At 50.3% G+C, this 27,012-nt stretch overlaps 1 protein-coding gene across 2 annotated transcripts in view; it reads right to left on the bottom strand.

Moving 5' to 3' along the window:
* slc49a4 (solute carrier family 49 member 4) overlaps positions 1 to 27,012 on the bottom strand; it is a 41,706-nt gene that overhangs the window by 5,140 nt on the left and 9,554 nt on the right. Inside the window, exons 3-8 of one of the 2 annotated variants that reach the window (XM_084478422.1) lie at positions 25,270 to 25,547; positions 23,955 to 24,084; positions 19,251 to 19,359; positions 12,763 to 12,830; positions 8,260 to 8,387; positions 5,477 to 5,659 (exon numbers count right to left, since the gene is read on the bottom strand). In XM_084478422.1, coding sequence (XP_084334548.1) covers positions 5,477 to 5,659; positions 8,260 to 8,387; positions 12,763 to 12,830; positions 19,251 to 19,359; positions 23,955 to 24,084; positions 25,270 to 25,547 — 896 coding nt within the window. The remainder of the gene's footprint in view (positions 1 to 5,476; positions 5,660 to 8,259; positions 8,388 to 12,762; positions 12,831 to 19,250; positions 19,360 to 23,954; positions 24,085 to 25,269; positions 25,548 to 27,012) is intronic. The other variant, XM_084478423.1, reaches the window with a different exon arrangement.

The following is a 27,012-nucleotide window of genomic DNA, read 5'->3' as shown; positions in this document are numbered from 1 at the left end:
CTGTCTGCTTTGCGAGTGGGCGACCAGAACACTACAAGACAAGAGTCAAGAGACAAATCAAGCCACAAGAGTCGAGACCTTAAATTGCTCGCACAAAATCAGCACTCAGCATTTGTTTATTGTTGTGGTTTATTTAAACCAGTATGCACACATAGAGAGAGAGAGAGAGAGAGAGAGAGAGAGAGAGCGAGAGCGAGAGAGTCTGCGGTCTTGGCCATTAGTTCATTTACTTATTTTCGTGTAGGTAATATGTTGTCAAATATGTTTCAACTTAAATAAACTACCTATACAAGTAGTTATGTCTCGTTGTATTAGTTTGTCCTGTTATTGACGTAATGCTGACACTGACATAATGCGCAAATATAGATATTCGAATAGTTAGAATATATGTGTTGTTTTTTTTTAGAGGGAATATTCAAACGTCATTTTTGAGCAATTTTGACAGCCCTGGCCTGTACCCATCATCCTCTCCGGCCCGTTAACCAGGCGGCCAGCTGGGAGTCACTCCAGATGATGGAGACCTGAGTCTGGGCGGGTGGGGTGGGTGGGGTGGCAGACAGCTTATGCTGCTAATAGTAGTAATTGGGGTCGATGCAGCGTTGTAATTGATGTGAGCTTCAAGATGACTATCTCCCCCCCCCCCCACCCCCCCCCCCACCCCGACACCCACCTCCGCCCGTCCCCCTGAGCCAGCTCTTTGTTAACAGTCGCAGTCGCAGAGTGAACAACTATATTGAGTTTTTGTTTGGCCATGAAAGTGGTTTTGGGTGCGTGCGTGCGTGCGTGGGTGTGCGTGCGTGGGTGTGTGTGTGTGCGTGTGTGCGCTAAAAATGCATACACTTCTTGCTGTGCACGTCTTGCTGTGCTGCCTTTCGTTTACCGCATCGACTGCTACCTCTCACAACTCCAAAACGCACAAGACGGAAAACAAAAGCCAAACAAAACAAAAAAAAGAAGGAAAAAAAGTGCACCGCGGAACGAAGAGGAGGCGGCTCGGGTTCTTCTTAAGAGCGACGGAATCGCTGTGTTTTCCCCGCGCTCCTCCTCATCTCAACAGAGAGGAGCGCGGGGGGGGGTCTGTTGCATCATTCAGGGTAGCAAAGTTCAGCAGAAACAAAAGGAAAAAGAAACGGGATGAAAGAGAAGAAGAAAATAGCTCCTCGGGAAGAGAACGGCTGCAATTATTTTACAGAAGAAGAACAGTGTTTTTGTTCCCTTTTTTTAACAATACACGGTTGAATGACAACTCAATGTCAGCCCCCCCTCCCCCTCTACACTCCTTTGACATCGCTCCGTCTTCCACCTCCACACAGCTTGGTCAGTGTTGAGCCGTGCCATGAATGAGACTCTAGAGCACCAAGGATGAGAGAGAGAGTGAGAGAGTCTTAGCTCTTTGGATCGAGGTGTTCATCCCAGCCCTGTGTGACTGTGGTGCTCTCTCCAAGGCCTTAACCACATGGAGGTTAACCGGGCTGTGGACTTACGGCGCATTTCCACCGGCGGGTACGCTTCGGACCCAGCACGCCTCAGCCCAGCAGTGAGGGTGCGGTGTAGCCCAGCTCAGTTACGGCTCGCGTTTCCACCGCCGCCAGCACCCTTATGGTAGGGCGGGGTTTAAGACAGTACCCTTATGGTAGGGCGGGGTTTAAGACAGTACCCTTATGGTAGGGCGGGGTTTAAGACAGTACCCTTATGGTAGGGCGGGGTTTAAGACAGTACCCTTATGGTAGGGTGGGGTTTAAGACAGTACCCTTATGGTAGGGTGGGGTTTAAGACAGTACCCTTATGGTAGGGTGGGGTTTAAGACAGTACCCTTATGGTAGGGTGGGGTTTAAGACAGTACCCTTATGGTAGGGTGGGGTTTAAGACGGTACCCTTATGGTAGGGCGGGGTTTAAGCCGGACGGCGATAGCCACGGCAGCTACGTAAGCATCGTGACCTCATAGCAGCCCGACACAGTGCAGCCTGCTAATAAATCAGAGGAAAAAGAAGAACGCGCACAAAGAACAAAGAGCAAGCAGCAATGTAGGACGTCCAAGAAGGACGGCAAACTTTTGCACGACACTTTCTTCAATAAACTAAGCTTTCGCCGTTGTCCAGAAATACTGCGCGGGTACCGTGTTTGTTTGTTATTATCCCCCTGTCGCACGGAAGGGACGATTCTGTCGACCAATCAACAGACGGCGTGTGTAGCTCAAACTTGCCGGGACCCTTTCAGGCGTCTCAGTACCTCAACGGAGGAGTACTCCGAAAAAACGCCACCCGAGCCGCACCTTTGCAGACTGAACTGACCCGCACCCTCCGGTGGAAATGCGCCATTATTGAAAGGAGTCATGCCACATGTCATAGTTCTGTGGAGGCCAGTCGTGCTCGGAAGCAAAGCAACAAGTTTACAAGGCAAACATTGTGAAGGGTGCAATGCATTGTGGGGACTTGGGCACACTGGATGAAACATAGACCAATCAGAGAGTCTGAGAAAATGCTTCAGCTCAGCAAACTTTACGTTTATCAAGAAGCCAAAACATCCACGGTTAAGCGTGAATACGCTTTGATAGAAAGAACGCGTTAAATGATGTGAGAGCAGTTAGACGAAAGCAGGACAAACCGAAAACAGAAATAATGAAAAGGTCAGAAAAGCAATATCTGAAATCATTCCATTTACATGCACACGCGCACACACACACACGGGGCTGAGTAATAAGATACACAAACATACCTACAAGAAGTGTTTATGTGTGTGTCAGTGTGTGCACACACACAGCGTGCAGACATGCCTTTGTTCATGTTAGGCAATTTTTCCTTCAGTGCCACAGAGAAAAGAGAGCAGAATACACAGGATGAATACTTCATAGAGTCTGTGTCTGTGTCTCTGTGTGTGCGTGTGCATGTGCGTGTGCGTGCGTGCGTGTGTATACGCATCTGTTTGTGCACAGCAGCCTGCAGCTACTGCATCTCAATCTACCTTATGTTCTCTCTCTCTCTCTCTCTCTCACCTCTAGTCTTGGCTCCCTTCCTGTATAATCTATGATGTATCGCCGTGTGGCCGAGCACCACTGGGCTTCGCCGTGCAAACCGCCACCGCCACCACTTGCACACGGCCCAGCGGTCCCAACACTCCCAGTCCAGGCAGCCTTTTCAACAGCCCCGATGACATCATCTCCAGAGTCTTTTGTTAGCGTGACAATGACACTGCCTCTCACTCAGTGCGCTGAATGCACCCCAACCAACGCCTTCCACACCGCCCACTTCCACGCCGCCGTCCCCCCACCCCCCCAAAAAATACCCTCACTGCACACTCCCCTCCCCTTTCCCGGGGTCACAAGGTCAGTCCGGATGTCCTTAGGAAGACATCAAGGAAAAATAACACAAGCACAAAGTCATGGAGGGTCTGACACCTGGACAATGTCATCTGTGAGCCCGGCCTGTGACCCCGCCCTCCCTCTGAAGCATCAGCCAGACGATGACCTAGCGGGAGCCCTTCCGGAAGAGGGTTTCGGCGCTGGGATGCGGTTGCCATGGAGCCGCTGCCGACGGCCAGAGGAAGAGGAGGGCCTATGCATATGTATGAGTGGGGCGGTGGAGCTCTATCGGGTGTTGGCGACTGAAGGAGAAGAGTGTGTCGAGTCCTCTCAGAGTGCCATCCATCAACACCGCCGATAGGGCAGGCCGACACACACACACACTATATATATAATATATAACATATATAATATAGAGGGCCTACAGACAACAAAGACCGGCATATCCAAAGGTCCACAAATAAACGCTACATATTGTTGGCGTTTGTGTGCACCCTGGCTGACGACAGACAGATGTTCAGATGGCTGGGCCGAGGTGACTTCCAAGCATCTGTAAGTCGCCTGATCCAAGGAGACGTTTTGGCATGTTGTCTCCGGCTGGACGAGCCCACATTGCTCCGTTACGGCCGGTCCCGTCTGTAACCTTCTGAGCGTGACCAGAGTTTCCGTTGCAACAGGATTGTCACAGTGGAGGTATGGCCCACGGCGCACACATAACCAGGGCCTAATGGCCTTCATTCTCCCAATTAAACTAAACCCTGAATGCTGCCACACACACACACACACACACACACACACACACACACACACACACACACACACACACACACACACACACACACACACACACACACACACACACACACACACACACACACACACACACAGAAGGCAGACGGGTACTCCCATCATAGTTCAAATGACTGGTTCATAACAGCGATAATAATCTCAACAATACACCTCTGGTCGTCCCAGGCACTCGTGCCTCCATTAGTGGGGGGGTGGGGGTGTCACTGCAATGCGGTGGTGTTTTTTTTGGACACAATGGGTCGTGACAGTGCAGAGTTCTCCGTGTGCACAGCCCTTAATCAGCTCCGAATCACACGGCGCCGCTGTGAGCATGTTGACCCTGAGAGGATGGCCCTGAGGCGGAGCGTGGCTGCACCCATGGGTGTCCCCGCTCACGCCATCGCTCACGTCAGCGCCCAGGGACAGCACGCCCGCACAGGGGACCCTGAGGGGCAGGGCCCGGCGAGGCTGGGTGAGCGGACGGACGGATCAGAGGCACTGCTCTCTCTCCGATTAATGGCGTCGAGGTAATGGGTTAAGGGGCCGTCCTTCCGAAAAGACCGAGATAAGGGAACACTCTCCGTCGCTCTCTCTCTCTCTCTCTCTCTCCGCTGGCTGATGCATCACGTCGCTGCTCACAGCGCAGAGGTGGACCTGCAAAGCCGGCCAGGAGTTCAACGACTATTATCACAAAGATGGACCAGAGTCCAATTTTGGTTCCGACCCGGCTAAGTGGTGCTAAGGCCGGAACCCTTTGGAGTGAAGCCGCTGGTGGACGTGCTTACAGAAATCTTCAAGGCGGAACGTAATTTTCGCTGTTTGATCTTCTCCCCAACGCACATCCTTTCAGTCAACTCCTTTACTACCTTACTTTACGGTTTTCAGTAAAGAGTAAAGAGTAAGTGGCCAAGGGCGCTCTCTTGTGGACAGTGAAATGCTGCAGGTTAAAATAAATGTATCTTATTTAAAGCTGCAGTAGGTACAATTTGTGAACGGTAAAGAGAGAGCAGAAAAAAGAGATACAATTCAGCAACCACACAACCCCAAAAACTTCCACCCTCCCTATGTTTTTCGGTTATTAAGAAGTGTCACGTTTCATGCACCAGTGATGGACAATCCCCCGACCCTATCAGGGAAGAGATGCCCTGATTAGAAAAGATTGACAAGGCGTGGACTTGGAATCGCAGTTGGGAACTCTAAACAGCTATTCTAACAGGGAGTTTCAATCACACTTAATAAAATGACACTGAAATAATATCTCATCAATTTTACCAGCACCTTTAAATACAACAACGTTGGTGTTTGAATCAGAACCACGCACACGCACACACACACACACACACACACACACACACACACACACACACACACACACACACAGGTCCTACCTGTGCAGTAGAAGGTGAGGAAGAAGAGCAGCATGCCCATGACCAGGTTCCCCAGGAAGGTGACCACGCCGCAGGTGATGCCCTCGGGGACGGGGTACACCGTCTCGATGCAGAGCTCCAGGAACATGGGCACGCTGCTGTTGATGAAGATGCCCACCAGGATGCAGGAGGTGTACAGGGTGGCTGCGTGGGGACACAAGTGGAACATCAACCCATGGGCTCGGAACACGTCTGTGCTTGGACCCCTCCAGCGGTCGCTGCTCTGGGGGGGGGGGGGGGGGCGTGGCCGGCACGCGGCATGTGGTCAAATAAAACAGGACTTGGCCTGGACAAAAAGGGTGATGCAACTGCTGGTCTTGCCATATCTACCTCAAAGCCTACATGACACATTATTACATTACCCTGCCCAGAATCACCATTTGATTACAAGAAAGAGAAATATGACACGTTACTTTGCCCACCATATGTCGATTAAAATGCACACCCCCCCCCCCCCCCCCCCCCCCGGGCCCTGATAGGAGCCCTGCGGTACCCCATACCAGCCTCCTCGTCAACACAGCTGGGCTCTGATAGGTCTGACACTGCAGGGGAGAGGAGAACCTGTAGGGGGTGGCGGTGGTGCTGGTGTATGCTGGGACATCAAGGGGCTGTAACCCCCCCGGCCGCCGCCGCCGCCGCCACCACCACCACCACCACCAGCACCACCGCCGCCACCACCACCCCCCTCACCACCACCACCACCACCACCCGACTGAACAAGACCAGCTGTGTTTATTTCTCCAGAAGCACCAATTATGTCGTGTTTCCTATCCGTGTGGAGCATGGCGCTGCCCTTTCACTCTGTGTGTGTGCCTGTGGCTCTGTGTGTGTGTGTGCCGGTTTGTCTGTGTGTGTGTTTGTGTGTGGATTTCTATGTGTTTCCTATCTGTCTACTTTGGCCCGAACATGACTTTATAGATTTTGGTGCGGATCAATGGACGATTGCTAATGTGTGAGTGTATGGACATATAAGTGTGCGTGTGCGTGCGTTTGTGCGTGCTTATATAAGTGTTTGTGCCTGTGTGTCTCCTATGTGCGTGGGTATTTAAGAGCCATGGAGCCATCAGCTCTGGAGCAGGGCTGCTGCTGGCCTGTATCTCTCCCCCCCCCCCATCACGGTGGACGGGCCCCAACCAGCCCGTGGTCCATTAGACACGCGAGTCCTGCTAATCAGCCCATCAGTGCGGGGCCTCGGGCAGCCCCCAGTGCCACCGACCCAGGACTGGCTTCTCTGTTCCCTCCCCTGCTGGAGCAGAGCGCTGCACACTTACAGACCCCCCGAGCAGCTTGGCTCGCTACACCGCCCCCCACTGAAGACCCGCCGTTACCATTCTGCTGCTGCTATCAGATGTACAGCATACCAGCATTTGGGTGTGTGTATTTATATGTTTTTGAGTGTGTGTGTGCGTGAATGTAAGTGCGGTGTGTACACCTCTGTGTGCGTGCGTGCGTGCGTGCGTGCGTGCGTGCGTGCGTGCGGTATGCGTGCGTGCGTGCGTGCGGGCGTGAGTATCTGTGCCTTTGAGTACAGGTGTGTGCGTGTACCTCCGTGGGGTTTTGTGTGTCAGCGTCAGCACCGGGTCTCCGGGGGGAACAAGAGGTTAAAGGGTTTCTGAAAAAGTCCTGGAGGGGAGAAATTTGGTCTGCGAGGCGAAACGGGACGATATCAGCGAGAGAGGCACGGCGGCCGGGCGGGGGAAGAGCACGTGGCGTTAAGCAGGGCCGCTGCTGATGTGTGGGTAGGCCACTGCTGCCAACGACGCTCGGTGCTGCCGGACAGCACCGGAAGCGTGCCTGTGATTATGCCAGGTGGGAAGCAACTTTGGAAGCTGATTTTTATTGTGGTGGTCTGCCAATGTCTGGGAGAGCAGTGTGTGTGTGTGTGTGTGCCTGTGAGAGATAGAAATAGTGTGTGCGTCTGTGTGTGTGTCAGCTCGCTGCCAATGCAGAGAACGATGATGGATGATGACTGTGCTGATGATTGTGCTGATGAGGTGGTTTTTTGGTGTGGGCACCATCGTTTGGCTCCATGACAGTACGGAGATAACAGCTTTACTAGTTCTGCTTAATAGTTTGTAATTGTTTGTTAATAGCTCGTATCACCGTGCATTACCAATAACCCAATGGCTCCCCTCAATACTTGTCCCGTAATACTTCGGGACAATAGTAGTACTGAGGTCAGCCCATCAATTTGTGTATATTGTTCAACCATCGTTTTGTCCACCGTCTTGACATGAAGGCGAACTTCAGGGACAGTATGGAGTGATCAGCTGGTGAGCCTTCACGTTTACATGTTGGCAATCGGAGAATGTGTTTTGGGGAATTGCACGTACGCAGTTAAAGGCTCAGTTTGTTTTACAGCCTCTGTTCTGTGAGGACGCACCGACCCCCCCGCGGCGGTGGGGGCAGGGCTCAGCACGCTGCACCTTGCTTAGCGTTTGTAACGGGAACTCGAATATGCAGTACAGTGTATTCTCTCCATCTCCCTGCACAGCGTAGCGCCACTTGGCCCAAGCCGCGTGAAGCGCGTGGAGCGCTCCGTTATCAGTGTTATGAAACTGCGGCAGGAAGTGCTTCACATGCACATGACGTACACATCTGCAACATGGCAATATTGCATTTTTTTTTTATCAGGATGAATTTCAATATTTATCAAACCATGAGGGACACGCCCACACTATCTAAGCCCCCCCCCCCCCACAAATCCATCTGCGGCTGGCAGCTTCGGCCGCTGCCTGACTCACCTGCGGTGGAGGGGAGGTGGGTGAGCCTGGTCAGACAGGTGAGTGTGAACCAGGTGGCCGACAGAGAGGCGCCCGCCAGCATCAGCACCAGGATCAGCTTCAGCATCCCACGGATTGAGTCAGCAAACCTGGGGGGCGGCGGGGGATCAGAAGAGGGTGTTAAGGCAATCTAGAAACACACACACACACACACACACACACACACACACACACACACACACACACACACACACACACACACACACACACACACACACACACACACACACACACACACACACACACACAGAGCGAGAAAAGAGGAAGATCGAGACAAAGAGTGTAGCAGGGAGAGAGAGCCTCGATAAAGAGAAGAAAGCAATGAAAGAGCAAGGGCAGAGCCAAAAGCGGCATATATATATATATATATATAAATATATGTAGAGTATATAAATATAGACACGGTATATATATTCCCTGGTACTACTCTATAAGTCCCCCTGACCCTGGCTTGCTCCAGCGCAGCAGACGGCCTGCAGTGCTCTGCAGAGGACAGATTGCGTGGCAAACAGAGAGGGAGACATCCGCTACGATGCAGGCTGAGCGGCGGTGCCATAACTCCGTGCTGGTTGCCCTCCCTGACTCTGGTTTCATTATCCATTACTGGAGACACAGCCCATGTTCCCCAGTGGCCCACACACTTTCTGTCTGCTCCCACTGGAGTTCTGCTGTTGTTGTTTTTAACAGTAACGCACAGGCATACACCAAAAAAAAAAGAAAACACACACACACACACACACACCCACACACACACACACACACCCACACACACAGAAAAACAAGCAGAAGCACACAAACACACACATACATACACAAAGAATAATATGCATGCACACACACAGAAAAACAAGCACACATACACAAACACACGTGGTGATGTGTGCAGGTATGTCAAAGCCCCAGGTTTGCAGGAGCGCTAATTGCCTTGTTTCTCCGACAGTAACTCACTAATGAACCACGCGGGGACGCGGAAACATAATCAACAATGTCAGACTTTGAATGGTCATTGTTTGACTACCGCCATGACATCCTGTTGGTAGCGTGAGGCCCAGGTAATGAGTGCACATAATAAACCCTGACATGTTCAGGCCGCTAATGAGAAGGACTCCCCTCTTGAGACGGAACTAGATGTTTCCATCGTCTCGTTCTGCAGGTCCACAAGCCATCGTGTGTTTTCAGTAGGTGCTCTATGAACAATTCATATGGCTGGACTCTGGACTCCGGGTAGCCAAGTGTTGGCAGAATAGCTCTCAATGTCTGCCTGTCAACACCTTTTAATATTAATGCCACGTTTGCCACGGACACCCCCTTACAGCCAGCTATACTGGAACAGTTTGAACAGGAGTCAGACTTGCCCACACTGTCTCCCAAGGTTCCAGGTGGCAGAACAGAACCTGACCCTGCCTTTAAAGGCCTCATCACTGCCTGGCGGCCACTACCCTGCCAAATCCCTGGGAGAGAGCAAGTGCCTAAGGAGCTTATGTTTTTCGGATTGGATCTAAACATCCTGCGGATTGCCGAGTCGGCAGCTGAGAGCCCTAATCCCTGATTGGATCGATGCGTCGCCTGGATTTAAACCGATGCCATTGACTGGAGTGTCTCGAGGCGACGCACTCCCAACAACGCTAGACCGGTGTGATGATGTCATTGCTTTTTTTTTTCAGTTTGCTCCGTTCCGAACCGCAGACACCGGATAAAGCAAAGAGGATCTGCCGTGAATGAGGTACAGTACATCTCCGAATATGTACTTTGAACAATGTCAGATGAAAAAGGGTCACGTCCCTCAGTTAATGTCGGAATTAAAAACCTCTCGCTTGTGTACCTCTGGCAAGAATCATCGGGCTTCCAGATAACATTGTACTACAACCCTAGATAGGGATAACATTGTCATTGACGTCTTGAATCACCTTGCACCAGATTTCATTGTTCCTGCAGTACCTGCAGCGAATGATTCAACAGTCATTACTTTTGATACAATCTCCGAGGTCTGTCGAGACTGTCGGTGAGCAAGATGGTAAGAATGACCAAACAGCTCTGGGTGGCTGAATACAAAATAGGGATGGTACTGTGGTAGTATAATGAGTTCTGTCACGTCGACGCACAGAGATCTTGTGCTTAGTGGCCTTTAAAAGAAATATAAAAAAACTGGAATTACGCCTTTCTTTTCACCCTTTTGCTCTACTGAATATCTGTTTTCCATTGTGCTTTCCTCTGCTCATTAACCTCAACATGTGACTGACTGAAATCCACCGATCTGAGTGTAATCCTGCTCACTTCTCCCTCTCAATCCACCAGGATTTTCCTCGGCATGTGCAAAGCTCATTCTGCTGTTGGTTTGATTTAGTGTTGCGGCCTTTTGCCTTCAATGGACGACTGGGCCGGGCTGTGGCCCAGTGGCCCAGTGGCCCAGCCGCACAGCGACACCACTTGTTCTGACGAAGGTTAACAATAAAGGCCTCAGGGTTGGTAGGGGGTCCTGGGCCACTAAAGGGCCCCCAGGTCATGTGTCGGCCATTTAGCTGATGTGTGGCCCGAGCCCACAGGCCAGAGCCGCTGGCAATCCGTCATCTCTGACCCCTGACCCCAAATCCTCAACACATCGATCTTATCTACCGTCTAGCTATCCATCTATCTGTCTGTCTGTCTGTCTTGTCCAGGTGTCAGGACAACCAGCCCCATAAACACTTGACGTCAAGCATCCTCACCACCCACTCGGTGAAAACACGGGCTATGTTCAAAAACAAAAGCCTTGAGAATAATTCAGCTTGAATTAAATCACCAACGTTATCACTGCGCAACTGTGTTGACAGCGATTTCACATGGAAAACTGAGCAAAAAAGAGTTGGCGTCAGATGCATTCATGGCAAGCACACCAAGCAAGCAAGCATTGGTGCAAGCAGGCTCGCTAGCTCACTAGCTGGGGAAATCAAGACCCAACGAGAAGCCTGCTGCGACCACGCCTGGCGAAGACACAGCCAAAAGGAAGGGAGGGGGGGGGGGGGGGGGGGGGGGTGTCTGTTGCCCTTCAAAACCTCAAGGACGACAGAGTTCAGGAAGTAGTGAGGCAAGGAAACAATGAATTCTGCGGGGATAAATATATAAACACCATGGAGGCTGCTTTGCTCGAAAGGCATGCGTGGTAACGCTGGGCTAATCACCCCAGCATCACCCCCCCCGGCAGACTCCCCAAATCAAGTGGGGAGGGAATAGAGAGAGAGAGAGAGTGAGAGCGAGTGTGAGTGAGTGCAAGAGTGCGAGAGAGAGAGCGAGAGCGAGAGCGCGAGAGAGAGAGAGAGAGAGAGAAATCAGCCGAGGGGGAGTGAAAAAAGGCGGTCATGATTGCTTCCTACGGTGCATGTCCGGGGAGCAGCTGCCGCGAATCAGGGCGGGTTGACAACGTTTCATTCACGCTTCACCCTGGCGTTTTGTGTGTCGATCAAACAAAAAGTAACTGCGCTTGACTTGAGTAAAAAGTGCAGAGGGGAGAGCCAGGCCTCACAGGGGATAAGCCATACCAAACCTCGCTGATTGCACTGTGTAAACCCCCCCCCCCCCCCCCCGCTAAGACTGCTCTTAGGGTTTCACAACCCTCCTGTGTAGACAGCCAAAGTGTCCAAGTAAGGGTAAAAATACAGGATCATTATTTATAGTTGTGGGAAGACAAATCAATGGCTCTTAGTGCTGTTTGCAAACCCGTACGCAATCACGGTTAATAATTTAAAAAAAAAAACTACTGACCAGGGCAGCAAACAGCTTCATTGATCCACGCAGAGAAGGATGGGTTTATTTAGCTGATTACAGCTGTATGACCCCACCCCCCCCACCGTCCTCAGCCCACCCTTCGCCGCGCACATGCAGACGCACGCACACAAACAGACTCACACACACACAGATGTTTATGTGCATTCCGACTGTAGCTGTTGGGGCCGACGGCCGGGGCTGAATGGAGGACACCTTCCATCCACCGGTCAGATGTGTTTTATGAGGCCGTTAACGTGGGGGAACCCGTTCGATTCACACCGCTGCTCCCCACGTCCACAGCCTCTGATTGCACTTCAGACGTTGCCACGGCTACCGGTATAAAACCTCAGTGATGAGAACCTTCTCGGGTGACGAGTGGGTTATTTCAATTGCTCTTAGCGATTGGCCGACGTCAGGTCAGGTGGGGTCAGTCGCTGTGGTGTGCAACATAGTCTGTGATTAGTATGCGGTGGCGGTTCAATGCCACGTGCGGGTTAATATTAACAGCGGTTGTGAGTCACACCAAGTAGAGGGATCTTGGGAGTGTGATTGGCAGTGCTGCCGGGATATCGACTGCCCTTACATGCATGACACGACACCACTTGAAGCCGATGCACATGGCTGTTCACACACATATCGATTTTGAAACAAACCTCATTTTGAAAACACGGTAGTACAGTCAATATGACCAAGATTGGCTAGGAGGTGTCGAAATGGTCTCACCTCGCCATGGCCACCCCGAACACGCAGCCGCCCACGATGGACCAAAACCCGATCCATCCTGCATCCACCTGGACAGGAGAAAGACAGAGAGAGGAAATAGATACGCCTTTAATTAAAAAGACAGCTTGATTCATTACTTAAAAATGCAAACGTTCACGACAAGGCGTAGACGCATCAGAAAAGAGAAAATAAGAGGACGAATCAGAAGAGAAGAAAAGAGGAGAGAAAAGAGGAGAAATTCATTAACGATTACTTGTTCAGCGTGTGATGGCCATTGGCTCACAGGTCACAGGGTGTCTAAGAGCACACTGAGGGTTGTCAAAAGGTTGGCAAATGGTAGCCGTCCGTTCTTATTTGCACAGCCACGGAGGCAAAAGCGCTCACTTGGGATTACGAAACGGGAATTACCCCAGGCCCATCAGCCCATGCCCAAACCCTGTGCATGAGAGCATGCATGTACACAGATGCGAGCGAGCAAGCGAACACACACACACACACACACACACAGTCAGAGTGTGAGTGCGTAGCGATGAGGGTGCTGCTGTCAGTCTCCCTGGGGCCCTGACCCTCACCCGGCAGGACTGACCACAAAACCAGCCGCTGGCCCCTGAGGCCAGACCCCACGAGGCTTTTTGCTTAATCACTCGTCAGCTTGCAACTGTCAGAAAGGGCCAATAATGAAGAAAAGTGGCCCATCACGGTTATTAAATGGAGAACGTATTTTTGGCTCCGCTGCCACCACCGCCGTTGAGTGATGGCTTTCTGTCAAAGTGTCGCTGCTGGATCCAACTGGCATGTAAGGTCTTGCAGGAGAGGGGCGAGTCCAGCTAATCAGAGAGCTTATGGTCACGCCCGCTTCACAGGCGGCTGAGTGAACACCTTCCTGACAACAGCCCTCTATTACTGCTATAAAAATATATAGATTAATAATTTATTCTGAGAATATCTGCCGCCACACGTCACCGTTGGTTATGTGCATGACTGCCAAACAAACTAGTTATGTACTAGTTATGTATGTTAGTGCAAAAGAAGGCAGCGCTTTTGAAATGCATGCACAGAAACTTTTGATTGAGGGATGCAAATTGCTACGATTGATATGCAAGGGGTACGGTCGGATAGCAGTATGTCTGCCCTGCGACCCAGCCCCTATAGGTACCCATGAAATGTCTGTTTTTACTTTCATCTAGTCTCTGCGCTATGCAATTTTGTGTAAATATGCCTGCGATTGCGAGAAGACGGCACATCTCTCACACACACACACACACACAGTTTTAAACAAAATGGAGTAAAGACGTCGTGCATCACCGTAGCGCTACCCTGAATCACTGGTTCTCATCCCAGAAAATCCATCAAACAGCATCTCAACAAAGCGGAGGGGTTCTTTTTAGAGGTGTGTGGTGTTCAAAGGAAAATCACCTGCAAAAGTGGATTCAAACAACGCAAGAGAGAGAAAAACAAGAAAGAGACAAGAGACAGAGAGAGATTTGTGGATGGTGACGTTGGGGAGGGACAGGCTCTCATTGTTGCACACAAGAAAAAAGAGGTGGCTTAAAGTGGGTTCACAAAGACTTCTGGCTCCACCACAGTTCTGACGTCTATTCTTCACCACGGCTGCGTTCAAACGACGCACAGCATGGGTCTGAGTCCCCCAGCACTAATCACTCACACTCGCACACACTCCACGGGGGGGTTCAAAGTCGCACAGTGCATCTTTGGGATTCTTTACAGCATCAAACACTGATCCGGCACGTCGCTTTCTCCTGCCGCCTCCATGCTGTTCCCGTCCCTAGAGCGGCCTGACTCCCAACCCAACGCTGAGCTGCTGACAACACCGGCTCAACCCAAAGCCAGACACCTCTACACTCACCCATCTGCCACGGCCACACACGGCCTCCCAACCCGGGGCGCGTGTCTCTGACCCCCCCCCTCCATGGGTACAGCTGGAGGATAACACGGGCCGATTGTTGAGCCAACAGAATATCGTTAGTTCTGTCGGGGGGGGGGGGGGGGGGGGAGACGACTGTGCAGCTGTGAAGCAGACTGTGCCAAGTGGCCTGAAACAAACCGCTGCCAGAGTTTAAGAATCACGAGCGCAGGAAAAAGAGACTTCTCTGACAACGCGTGAAGCCCAGTGCAGCTGGTGCAGCTGGGGGAGCCCTGTCTGCCCTCTGGTAACGCTGGAGCTTTGCTCCAGGGCCGCCTGACGTGGACGTGCTGGTACATGTCTAGGGTGAACAGGTGTCCCACTTTATGCGGGACCGCGCTGCATGTTAATCCCTTGTCTCGCGTCCCACATATTGAGACGCGGTGTCCCGCATTCTGATTGGCTCTAGGTTTCAGAAGACAAACCCCTGAGGGATGCTTTTATCCAATGGCTGTGCAGTAAGCAGGCATGGCTGTCCTCATGGGGGCTGTGAGGGATGCCAGTGAAACTGAGCACATGTGGGTCAAGTCAAGTGTGGGTTAACCTGTCACACAAATTGCAGGAATGTTTATATTTGTTACAATTGTACACTACCTCTCCACGTTGGTAACGTTTCCCACATTGACCCACATAATAATCTAACTCTTCGTCCCACGTTTGGTTGGCGGGGATCTGGTCCCCCTGTACACGCCACTAGTACCATATGGTTATGAGTCACAGAAAAACAAATACGAGGCCTTGGACCAAGGTACAGGTTGACTATGATACAGCCATGCTATTGGAAACCAGCAGACTGCAGAAAAGCGAAGCGCGCCAACCTGTCCGAGACTAGAAGCTATTCAGGGTTAAGAAGCACTTGGGTTTCAATCTTGGCCTAAAAAGGAGCCAACGGGAGACCGTGAAGAAAGAGTGATGAGGCGAAAGCAAAGTGCATCAGACAGCTGCAGAAGAAGTCATCCCAAACAAGGTGAGCGCGCTGGTGGTCCAACCCCACAGCATCTCGCCCAGAGAGAGAGAGAGAGAGAGAGAGAGAGAGAGAGAGAGAGAGAGAGAGAGAGAGAGAGAGAGAGAGAGAGAGAGAGAGAGAGAGAGAGAGAGAGAGAGACTCGTCGTTGCAGGAGGGAGATTGGGTGGCGACACCAGCCGATGAAGATGAGGTGAAAGAGGGGGGTGGGGGGGGGGGGGGGGGGGGTAGGGTCAGCCAGGGGAGAACGATAGGCAGAGAAAAGAAGGTAGAGAGTGATTGAAAAGCAGTGAAGGGGGAAGAAGGCAGAGCTCTGCCACTATCGATCTGGCAACAGATCAACGGACCGAAAGGGGGAGGCTGGGGAGGGGGTATAGAGAGGCACGGACAGAAAGAGAACGAGAGAGCGAGAAGGAGACGGCCAGAGAGAGAGAAAGAGCTAAATGTCAGCCGCAAAGGGTATAAAAAGTTAAACAGAAAGCCAAAGTTAGCGGGAGGCAGGCAAGTACACGGTGAAGGAGCACAAGTAGCTCAACGTCTAGGGAGGAACACGTCAACGGAGAGGAGAGTATGCACTAAAACCATGAGCAGATGGATGGAGGGGGCAGAGTCTCTCTCTCTCTCTCTCAAAGTGAGAACCCACTTAGACATGAAATATATGTCCTTCTGTAGTGAAAATAATAAAAGGCCATGGGTTCCATCTCTGGATTCATGGAGTTGAATATAATGGCCGACCTCCTCATGACCTTCACTGTTCCGTGGTCAAACCAGGGCTGCTGACACCCATTACCTCTGGATGTGTCGCCCTGCACACCGCATCAAAACTCTTCGCCCTTCCTTCCAATGTGGCCCACTGTTTTTCTTTCTTCTTTTTTTTTTTGTCCTCTACCTCCAACACATCCACATGCCTCTAAATGGCGTTCCCAGGCAGCACTCCTTTCAACCAAAGCCACTTTCATTCAAGTGTCATTAAAAAAAAACAGAATACGAAACACTTCACAAGAGAGCGTGAAGAAGAGAGATGGGGAAAATAAACAACTTTGACAGAAATTAAGTAGAGAACGGCATGCTTGATAGCTGGAAAATAGATGAGAGGTGAGAAAGGAGTGCCTTGTTCTCCACTTGGTGCCATATGATCGTCTCTCTGCACGTGACTAGCATGCACACCCTCACACACCCTCACGCACATAATGACACTGCCTCTTTCTTTTAGGTCTTTTGTAGAAACTCCAGCATGTTCTGGAATTTGGAAACGCCAGGCATATCTCCTCCGGTCAAAGAACTTTCTCTTTTCCTCTCTCTGCGCCATTGAAGCAAATAACAGGACGAGGGCCCACAAAGAATGACGGTCTGTCAGACTTCTCATTAGAGGGGAAGGTGCTACTCTGGTTTGAACACTGGTGGACACACTGGACAGAGTGTTTTTTTTGCTGACAAACATACAAAGCATAAATAGCTTACACAAAGAAAATAAATAAGACAAGGATGGATGGTATTGCCAATTTAAATCAATACCTGTTCAGACTCCAAAAGTGCACCGCGCAGTATTAGCTTGTCTTGTGACTGGTCATGTTTTTGCAGGAAGAAATTCAAGGTTGTGAATGTTTTTCTGCTGTTTTGGTTTGTTAAATGTGTCGGCTGGGACTGGCATGTAGGCTCTGACAGAAAGTTTTATCAGCTTCCGATTTGTTTGCAAATCAAAGTTTGTCAAATGCTATGTGTTTAGAAGCGAATCCTATAGACAGACCAATGAACACATATCGGAAAAGAAATTGGTTTGGACATATATACAAAACAATTTGCATTAGCAGCAGCACAGTTGACTAAATATTGGCAGACGACAACAGGTTTTTGGTCTCCTGCCATGAGGTGAACACACTCCTCGAGAGCGTGGCCAAAATGTATCTCACAATCCGGCCGGGTTCACCTTGAGATTTGAATCTGGCCGATTCACAACGGGCCAAGAAAGTCAAGAGGGATGAGGTTGTGAAAATCCAAACAAGCAAAATAGGTCTTACCCTTGTGGAATTTAAATTGACTTATGATACATCGGTGAGATGGGGTTTTGATGTTCAAAGAGAATCTGGAGGAATCCCGGGAGGAGTTAACAAACTAATGAAGCCCACTTCTGAGGACCGGCTATTGGTCCCGGGCTGTACGTCCGGGAGATTGATGGGCTGCTAATTACTATTTGTACTGTATCAAAGATGGTCTTCGGATAGAGGTAAAATCTAACCCTCTGTGGGCTTAACCCCGTGTAAGACAGGCATGCTGTAGTAGCAGTGAGACATCACGTCCACAACATGATCTAAAGTTTGAAATGTTTATAATTCTCCATAGCCATGGACCAATCCCTGAAGGGAGCACTGCGGTGGTGAGCTTCCATTTATAAACCTGATGTAGGAGTAAACAGAAGACCTTTAGTCATAGCAGGGTGCACGCTACTACCCACAGAAACAGGCTTTAAAATAAGTATGAATAAAAAGAAAATAACAAAAGAGAGGGAAGAAGGAATGATCCATTATTAAACCACGATAATGGTAGACATAATTGAGACTAAAAGACTGACCATCTTTCAGTTTTACTTGTAAGTAGTCTCACAAATCGATTCTCTGGCTCATATTAAGTCTTATAGCAGACAGGCCCAATTCTGGGTGAATGGGGCGTTTCACTTTCTTTCGCTTCATATTTGTTTGACTGCCAGCACAAATCGTCCAGCACAAGTAAATGTAAAACAAAGTGTCAGGAAAGGATTCAAGTGAACGTTATGCAGACAGGCCACCGTAGAAATACCCTTAAAAAAATGTACCTTCTAAAAGCTTCTTCCACTCTTGCCAATGAGTTTCTCGTTAGGTATAATTCTCAAAACAGGAATCAATGAAACTCCGCCCCTTCCCATTTTGCTTTCAGGCCAAGGCTCTGGGCCGACGGACCCCAAAGTTCTGCTAGAACAATTTAGGACGGCTGGATCCGGGATACCTTGGTACCCAAGTAAGCCCTTAATAAATTTTAACAATTAAAAGCAGTACTGCTTAAGTCTCACAAAGTGTGAAAACGTCTGTTATTGCTTATACGTTCAGTAAACTACTAAACGTTTGCTACTTCAGGTGGTAGTGGTGGTTTTCTACTGGCTGCTCTCTCTAACCGGTCATGGGTTTGGACCGGTGTCCCTCACACCCAAAAGGAACCCAATGTGTCTGGGTCTTTTTCTAAAAACCTTTATGACATTTTTTTATCAGTGAGTCAGTGAGTGAGTCAGTGATTGAGTCAGTGAGTGAGTGAGTGAGTGAGTCAGTGAGTGAGTCAGTGAGTAAGTCAGCCTGCGTGCACGTGTGCATTGTCATGTGTGTGTGTGTGTGTGTGTGCATTGTCCTGTGTGTGTGTGTGTGTGTACGTGTGCATTGTCATATGTGTGTGTGTGTGTGTGTGTACGTGTGCATTGTCCTGTGTGTGCGTGTGTGTACGTGTGCATTGTCATATGTGTGTGTGTGTGCACTGTCGTGTGTGTGTGTGTGTGTGCACGTACACACACACAGCTGCTCACACAGTGCTCCGTGCCTGCGACGCCTGTGAGCCAGGCTCCCACTACCTACAGCCTACCTGGCTGACTTTAGCCGGCGTGAGGATCATGTCGAGGACCCCCGACCAGCCGGCGACCACCCCCAGGGGGACGGCGTAGGCCAGCGCGATCATCAGGAACCGCCCGTTGCTGGAGGGACAAGGAGACAAAAGACCACAGGACATGACCGATGTATAACCGCTGACGGAACAAACACCGGGCCGCGGCCTCAGAGGACGTCAAGCAGGATACTGGGAGTTGTCTGAACATCCACAATAACACTTAACAAACAACACTGTAGTAGACAGCGCAGCCACCGGTTATGAAAGGCCCATTGTTTAAGACTTCAGTGGCCGTGTTTGAAGGCATGTCTCACACACACACACACACACACACACACACACACACACACACACACACACACACACACACACACACACACACACACACACACACACACACACACACACACACACACACACACACCTGACAGATGTTGTCAAGTCATAACCAATTGCGGAAGAAAGGTTCTTCCTTCTAGCAAACGGGTGATGACCTTGGCGGGTGACCGCGTTGGTTTCACTCGGAGGCAGAGTAAAGCAAGGCATTATTAAGGTTAGGGGATTCACTTCCTTATCCTTCCTTAGTCCCATGAGTCGCAGTGCTCTCAAACATTGTACGGATCAGGAAAATAATTATTCCTGAGTATTGCAATTCTTTGCTTCTGCAATACTCGAGAGGTGGACTGAAAAAATCCTTTGTTCTCTTTTTGAGCCAGCTCTCCTAGTGGAAGTGAATTAATGGTACCCACCTACAGACAGTGCTTCAATGTATTACACTATAGTCCATTTACAGGGACTATATTCTGTTCTGTTCAGCCGCTTACATTTAGAAAACAATATGTCAATTGTATGTGTGAGGTCTCACATGATTCCCATCCCTAATACATAGGGGCAGTGCCTTCTGGAAACATATCATCTTCTATAAAATACTAAAATACACATAGAGGGACTTTGTAATAACCATTTAATGGCAGGTTTAGAGAGTCTGTCTAACCTGACTCGGGGTACATTTCATGAGTGAGGCATGGTTGTTGTAATGCTATTACTTTACCTTTAAAGCTGTTAAAACCAACGCTGTAGGTTGAGTGGAAAGACAGCTAATCAAAACGCTGTTAAGGTGTCGAAAGGCACTTGATTAAATACATGCACAAAACAAGTGGGACATACAAGTCACTCTGCCTTTTGAATTCTGTTGAAACCAACATAATTGGCTTTTTTGTTTTGTAATAATGGATATACTTCAGCAGGATGATCACAGGACCACTTATAGCTGACAGCGTACTATTAGGTTGGGGGGGCTGCAGTCAAACAGAGTCCTTAACCAATCAACACAGTTCTGCTAGTTAGCATGTCTACACTGTGGTGCCCAAACACTTTTGCTTATGGCCAGCCTCTGCAACTGCACTCGTCTCCATTTAGTTTGAAGTGCATTATATCGCAGCCTAAACTTACAACAGTTGTGCCACTGTTTGCCAATATATAAGGAATAATGTAGCGTGTAATTGTTGAGGTTCAGGCCACGGCGACTGTTTTAAAGGGTGATATGGAGGTTTATTTTTATCGCCTCAGTTTGAGCAGAATGCTGGCAGCGTCTCGGCTGAGTTTACAAAGTTGGCAAGTTCAACATTTTCTGAGTTACTTCACAGACATGGGGAAGAGTATCCCACACATAATCGATCTGAATGTTGGCAAAGAATGAATCCCCCCGCACCCCACCCCACCCCAGCGTGCACACACACGCACGCACACGCACACACACTTCTTTCATCACAGACACACAATTATGAGAAATTCCTCCAATCAGTTCCTTCCCAATTACAATCATTCCAAACACCTGTGCTTATACGCCCAGTGACGTGGGGCCCCGGATTCAAAAGCCGTCTGTGTCGCAAACAATGAAAGGCTTTTTGTTGTGGCTGTTGCTGTTGTCGTTGCTACATTGTTGTCACAGTAAGGCCGGGACAGCCGCAGCGATGTCCCTGATTGTTTTGTCTGTCTGCCTGCTTCTCTGCTTTGCTCGTGTTGGTATCGGTTTGTTGATACTATTGTGCTCTGCTTTGTTGATTGTAATGCAAGCCGCATCACGAGCGGTATCGTACTGGGACATCTGGAGCAGAACATAGCCACAACCCCCCCCCCCCCCTCCATCCCTTTCACTCCCACATAAGGCTTTCAAAACTCAATAGCCAGGCCGCTAAAGTTTGAGCCACGACATACTGTACATGCACACCTTAAAAGTAATCTTTGAGTTTCAAAATATTGCAAAAAAAAAAAATCAATAACCGACCAACGACTATACAAACGCATTAGTGGGGGCACGCACACACACACACACACGCACACACACACACACACACACACACACACACACACACACACACACACACACACACACACACACCATCTTTAACTCCACAGAGAAAGAGGCCTGGCTGGCATCCCTTTCATCAACCTTGCCACAACAGCAGGAAATCAATATCCACGCATCCCCCCCAGCCCCCCAGCCCATCCAGCCCAACCAGCCCATCCAGCCTCCCCCCCCCCCCTTATTTGGGTGGCCTGATGCTTCTTGCATCCAAATACTTTTCAGAAGAGCATCGAAGCTGGCGGCATCATCAGCTAAGTGCCATTTGTCTCTGGCCTCTCCAAGTGGGGGCGATCAATTGCATCAGGGTTAGGGCCTTCCCAGGCAGAATGAGTGAGGCTGTGGTCACGGCGTAGCAGATCATCCATCTCCAAGTCATTGGCCAGCAGTTCTGTTCACCCCCATTGTCTGCTACTACTGTGCTCAGGTACACTGGAATAAAGGTGGAGGGTGTGAGGGGGTGTGTGTGTGTGTGTGTGTGTGTGTGTGTGTGTGTGTGTGTGTGTGTGTGTGTGTGTGTGTGTGCGTGTGTGCGCGCGTGTGTGTGTGTTGCATGGTAATCACACCGTTGCGGCTGGGGCGGACATGAACAGCTGGAGAGAGAATCTCATCAAGCACGCGATCATTAGCTACTGTTCAAAAGCCAGCAGGCTGAATTGATGGATTGATGGATGAGTTGGCACGGGACAGATGACTGGATGGTTGGACTGATGAGCGGATGGATGATTGACGGGGGTATGGACGGAGGTTGAGAATGGTGGATGCATGTTGGTTTAAATGGATGGATGGATGTTGGTTCACATTAATGGAGGTTTGCTGGTTCAAATGGATGGATGGATGGATGGATGGATGGATGGATGGATGGATGGATGGATGGATGTTAGTTTCAAATGCTTGGCCAGAAGACAGCAGTAACATGTCAGTGGTGCCCTTGAACGTCACTTCACAAAGACCAGTTCCACTACCACCACACATCCCCAGAGCGTCTGCAATCCAGTGGGGGGGCCAACCTCGCTGGCACAGATGTGCGCGCCTGCAAAAGCGCTAAACGGTTTGGCAAAACATTACATGTGTGGCAGCATTGTAGCATATGGTAGCCAAATATGCAAGCCCAGAGACCTTTGTGAGGCTCCAATCCTACAGTGCACCCTGCTCTCTCCTCCGTCTCTTTATTCCCTCCCCGACGCCCCTGGCTCTGTTTGCCATGCAAAAGGAAACAGACAGAACGGATTCCTCTGGACCCCACAAGCCTCGCATATATTGCCAAGCGTGCGTGTGAATCCGTGCGGGTGTGCATGTGGGTATGTATACGTGCGTTGAGTTGAGAAAGTCAAGTCAGTTTCTCCAGCTTTCTTCCAAACTCCCAGGACGGAAAACTTTTGCCCCCCCCCCCCCTCTTTCTTGATATATCCAGCAAATGAGTGGATCCTGGCAGGGATGTGCACAACCCCCACGACGCAGTCCTCCCAGCCACTCAGGTCTCCCCGTACGCCTCGCGACCAATCAGAAGAGGCACAGCCCTGTAGACCCCCCGCTGACGTAACCATTACAAACCCTGAGTCACACCGGGCGTTATGAGCGATGACATTGTACAGCTTGGTAATGAATCTACAGGGACTTGTGGGGGGGGGGGGGGGGGGGGGTGAATACTTTGATGTCCCAACGAACTCACAGCCTGAGCAGCAGATGGTGAGACGCAGACATAGAGGGACCCTCGCTCGTTAACATTCCCTGCCTGTCTCTCTCTCCCCCCCCCCCCCCCCCACTGCCACCACCCCCCGCAAAGTGAGCTCCCGTCACTTGGAATAAGGTCGGGTCTGAGCAGATGAGTGTGTTGAGGCGTTTGTTGATCAATAGCGACCGTACCCGCCGGCCTCCAGGTGGACCACGGCACGCCAACGTGGTGGACGGGACCCAGGAAGTAGAAAACAACAGTTGAACTCTGACCCCGGGGTTATCCACCATGACCTGATCAACGGCGTAATACTAGGACCGATAACAGAGCTGCAAACTGCTTTGCACACACACACACACACACACACACACACACACACACACACACACACACACACACACACACACACACACACACACACACACACACACACACACACACACACACACACACACACACACACACGTCTGCGTTTGTTTTGGTTTTGTTGATCATAGTTTAGTTTGTTTAGTGACGTTGTTTAGGACGTTAACAAAGAAGTCTATGTTTACATTAGATCAATTATTGGCATGGGAAATTGGGCTTTGGATAGTGTGTGTGTGTGTGTGTGTGTGTGTGTGTGTGTGTGTGTGTGTGTGTGTACCTCAGGAGTCTGATGATGCTGCTCCTGTAGCTGAGTCTCTGGCTGGCGGCGGCCACGCTGGGAGGCATAGGGGGGCGTGACGGGAAGTACAGCAGCACCGCCCCAAACAGCACCGCAATCGCACCAAACTCTGCAGGACAAACCACCACACACACACACACACACACACACACACACACACACACACGTTATTCTTTTTTTATTGACAAGTGAGCCGTTATCAGCAGAGGATCACTTGTTTCAGTACAACGTGACATTTGGAAAAGGTCAGCTGTAACCGTTACGGCCCGGGATCAGAGAGCAACACCATTACGGTCAGCCCAACAGTACATCGGAGCTGGTCACCTAGACCTACTTTTTTTTACATCCATTTCTCTACACTTGACTCATGACGACCAATAATAAACATATTTCAGGTCCCCCTTCATGTAAATCTTGCAAAACACTAGCACAAACAGGCAGCATGTGTTTCCATTTCTGCACTCTTCAGTGAAATCCAAAAGGATCACATCATATCCATGTCCATCCATGTCCCCCCACGCTCTGAATGCACCATTTCACGTCGCCTTTCAGTCCATCCACAACCGGGATTCATCCAGCATTCTCTAGCCCAACTCCAGTGGCATGGCTCGCGGTGGCAAGGCACCAGAACCTCTTCAGGGAAGGGTGCCTATACCGGCCTACCTGCTGTCCAAACAACCCTATCATCATAATCCCTCCATTGATTGAACAGCAGCCGCAAATTACCCATGAGTTATGAGACAGAAGCGCATTGATTTCCAACGTGACCATCAATCCCCGGCATTTTGCGGGCTTGTCTCGCCGTTAAGGAACTTTTTCTTCCTTGATGAATCGTAATTCATCCCTGAATGGGCGTAAACGTCTATCTTATCCCTTTGACGACCTCCGTTCACGTCGGCCTCGTCCTCCAGGAAAGAAAAGGAGGTCAATAAATAACAGACTGCAACCTACGCCTAAACAAAGGCTGCCTCCGCTAAGCCATGGTTCATAACACGAGTCCCTTACTTCGATCTTCTTCTGTCTGTGTACTTTTAATTTTCTGAATCAGTTAAGCAGAACGGTTGCAGCAATCTATTCGTCAGAGGGGAGACTGAAGATTAAACTCGTTATTATTTTATAATCTTTTTGCATCTTTTTTTTCATTTCAACTTTTGATTGTTTACAAATCTGTAGGGGCGCGGCTACACCCCCAGAGGGGGAGACAGAGGGGGAGACAGAGGGGGAGACAGAGGGGGAGACAGAGGGGGAGACAGAGGGGGAGACAGCGTGGCTGTCAGGGGGGGGGGGTACATACCCGAGTACATCAACAGCTGGATCCGGTCTCGGATGAAGAGGTCATGGGGCGCCCCGGGCCCCCCGGGGGTGGTCAGCGGCGTGGAGTCGTTGGGGGCGGGGACGAGCAGGGGCCCCACCATGAAGGAGGAGGCAGAGCCCAGGTAGTTGACCAGCGCGGCCACGGCGGTGGCGGTGGCTCTCTGGTCCGGGGCGAACCAGGTGGTGGAGAGCAGGGGCCCGGCGCTCATCACGGTGGGGCCGGCCAGGCCGTTGAGGAGCTGCCCCCCGTGGATCAACCTGCCGGGCGCACGCGGAGGGAGGGGGGAGGTCAAGTTTGAGACGTCTCAAAGCAGACGGTGCCCGTGTCCACCTGCGCTTTGAACGTACCATCTTTCATGTCGATGTTCCCTAGCAAGCCTTCATTTATTTTTATAGCCCTAAAATAAGTAAAGGTCTACTGCCACATGCCAGTGTTTGTGATATAATTGCAAAATGTAAAAGGTGAAAGTGAAAAAGCGGGTGGTGGATGTACCAATTTGTGATGGCAGGCATACAGGAAAAGAGGGATGGCGAGTGGGGGGGGGGGGGGGGGGGGGCAAAACTAAACCGTCTCTCTGGACTCCAGCAGTCCTTTGCTGCCCTGACAAATGCTGTCGAGTTTCACTTCAACCGTTTCACTTTACTCGGGCCTCGGGAGAGTTACAGCAGGACAATGCTGTCACCCCCACAGCCACCGCCACCGCGACCCATCACCACAACGTGCTCTGATCCCCCCCCCTCCGGAGCGGTGCGGGAGACAGCCGCCTGGAGACAGAACGGGGACTGATTGATCGGCCGTGAGCTCAGAGAGGACACTATTCGTTTAGTGCTGTCCGGGGCGGCCTAGCGGGAAGTCAGGGAGAACGAGACGAATGGAGGAGAGGAAGGAGAAAATAAGAAGTAAGAAAGCGACAATGGATTTAACGGAAGCAATGAGCATGATGTCAGGGCCTGGGAACAGCTCTGATTATAAGTTGGGGGGGACGCCGGACCGGAGCCAACTTTGGACAAGTTGTCAATGTCTCCATGGATTAATATATAAAACATTTTTCATTCCATATTCAATATCCACATTAGATGATGGATATTTAATGTGGAATTAACGACTCAATTAGACTCATTAGAATCAATTAGAAACATTAACATTACATTAAACATTAACGTAGTCCATCCTGGTTATATTTCTTCCTACCTTTTCGATAATGGTAGACCTATGTTTTACTACAATAGGGAGGAAGTGGTGACGAAATGGATGAGGGGAAAACTGTATTTTTATTTCAATGTAAATCAAAAAGACACCGGACACGCTGGTGGGCATCGGGCAGGAGTAGGAGTGGGGGGAGGTCGGTCCGTGAAGCGAGGGATTATTAAACTAATGGATATTGATGATCTCTGTCAGAGGAAATCTGAATGAGAATGAGACAGCGACAGGCCCTAAGTGGAGCGACGGGGAAATGATGCTTCCACTCCGGGTGGCAAGGCCGGGCACGACTGGACCTCAATCACTATAGCAGCTCAGAGGACCAGACAGAGACCACGCCACTGCCATTAGGCCCACACACACAAAGCAGCTCAATGCCAGCACTGCAATGGCAGTACATGTGGCATGAAGCACAGTCTACACACTCCTGGATTCTATGATGTACCTTTCTAGCGCAATCAGACAGAAGTGCAAGTGAGAGAGAGAGAGAGAGAGAGAGAGAGAGAGAGAGAGAGAGAGAGA

This window comes from Micromesistius poutassou, assembly GCF_964030765.1.
Source record: "Micromesistius poutassou genome assembly, chromosome: 14".
Lineage (NCBI taxonomy): Eukaryota > Metazoa > Chordata > Actinopteri > Gadiformes > Gadidae > Micromesistius > Micromesistius poutassou.
This window is presented reverse-complemented; position numbering and strand designations above follow the sequence as displayed.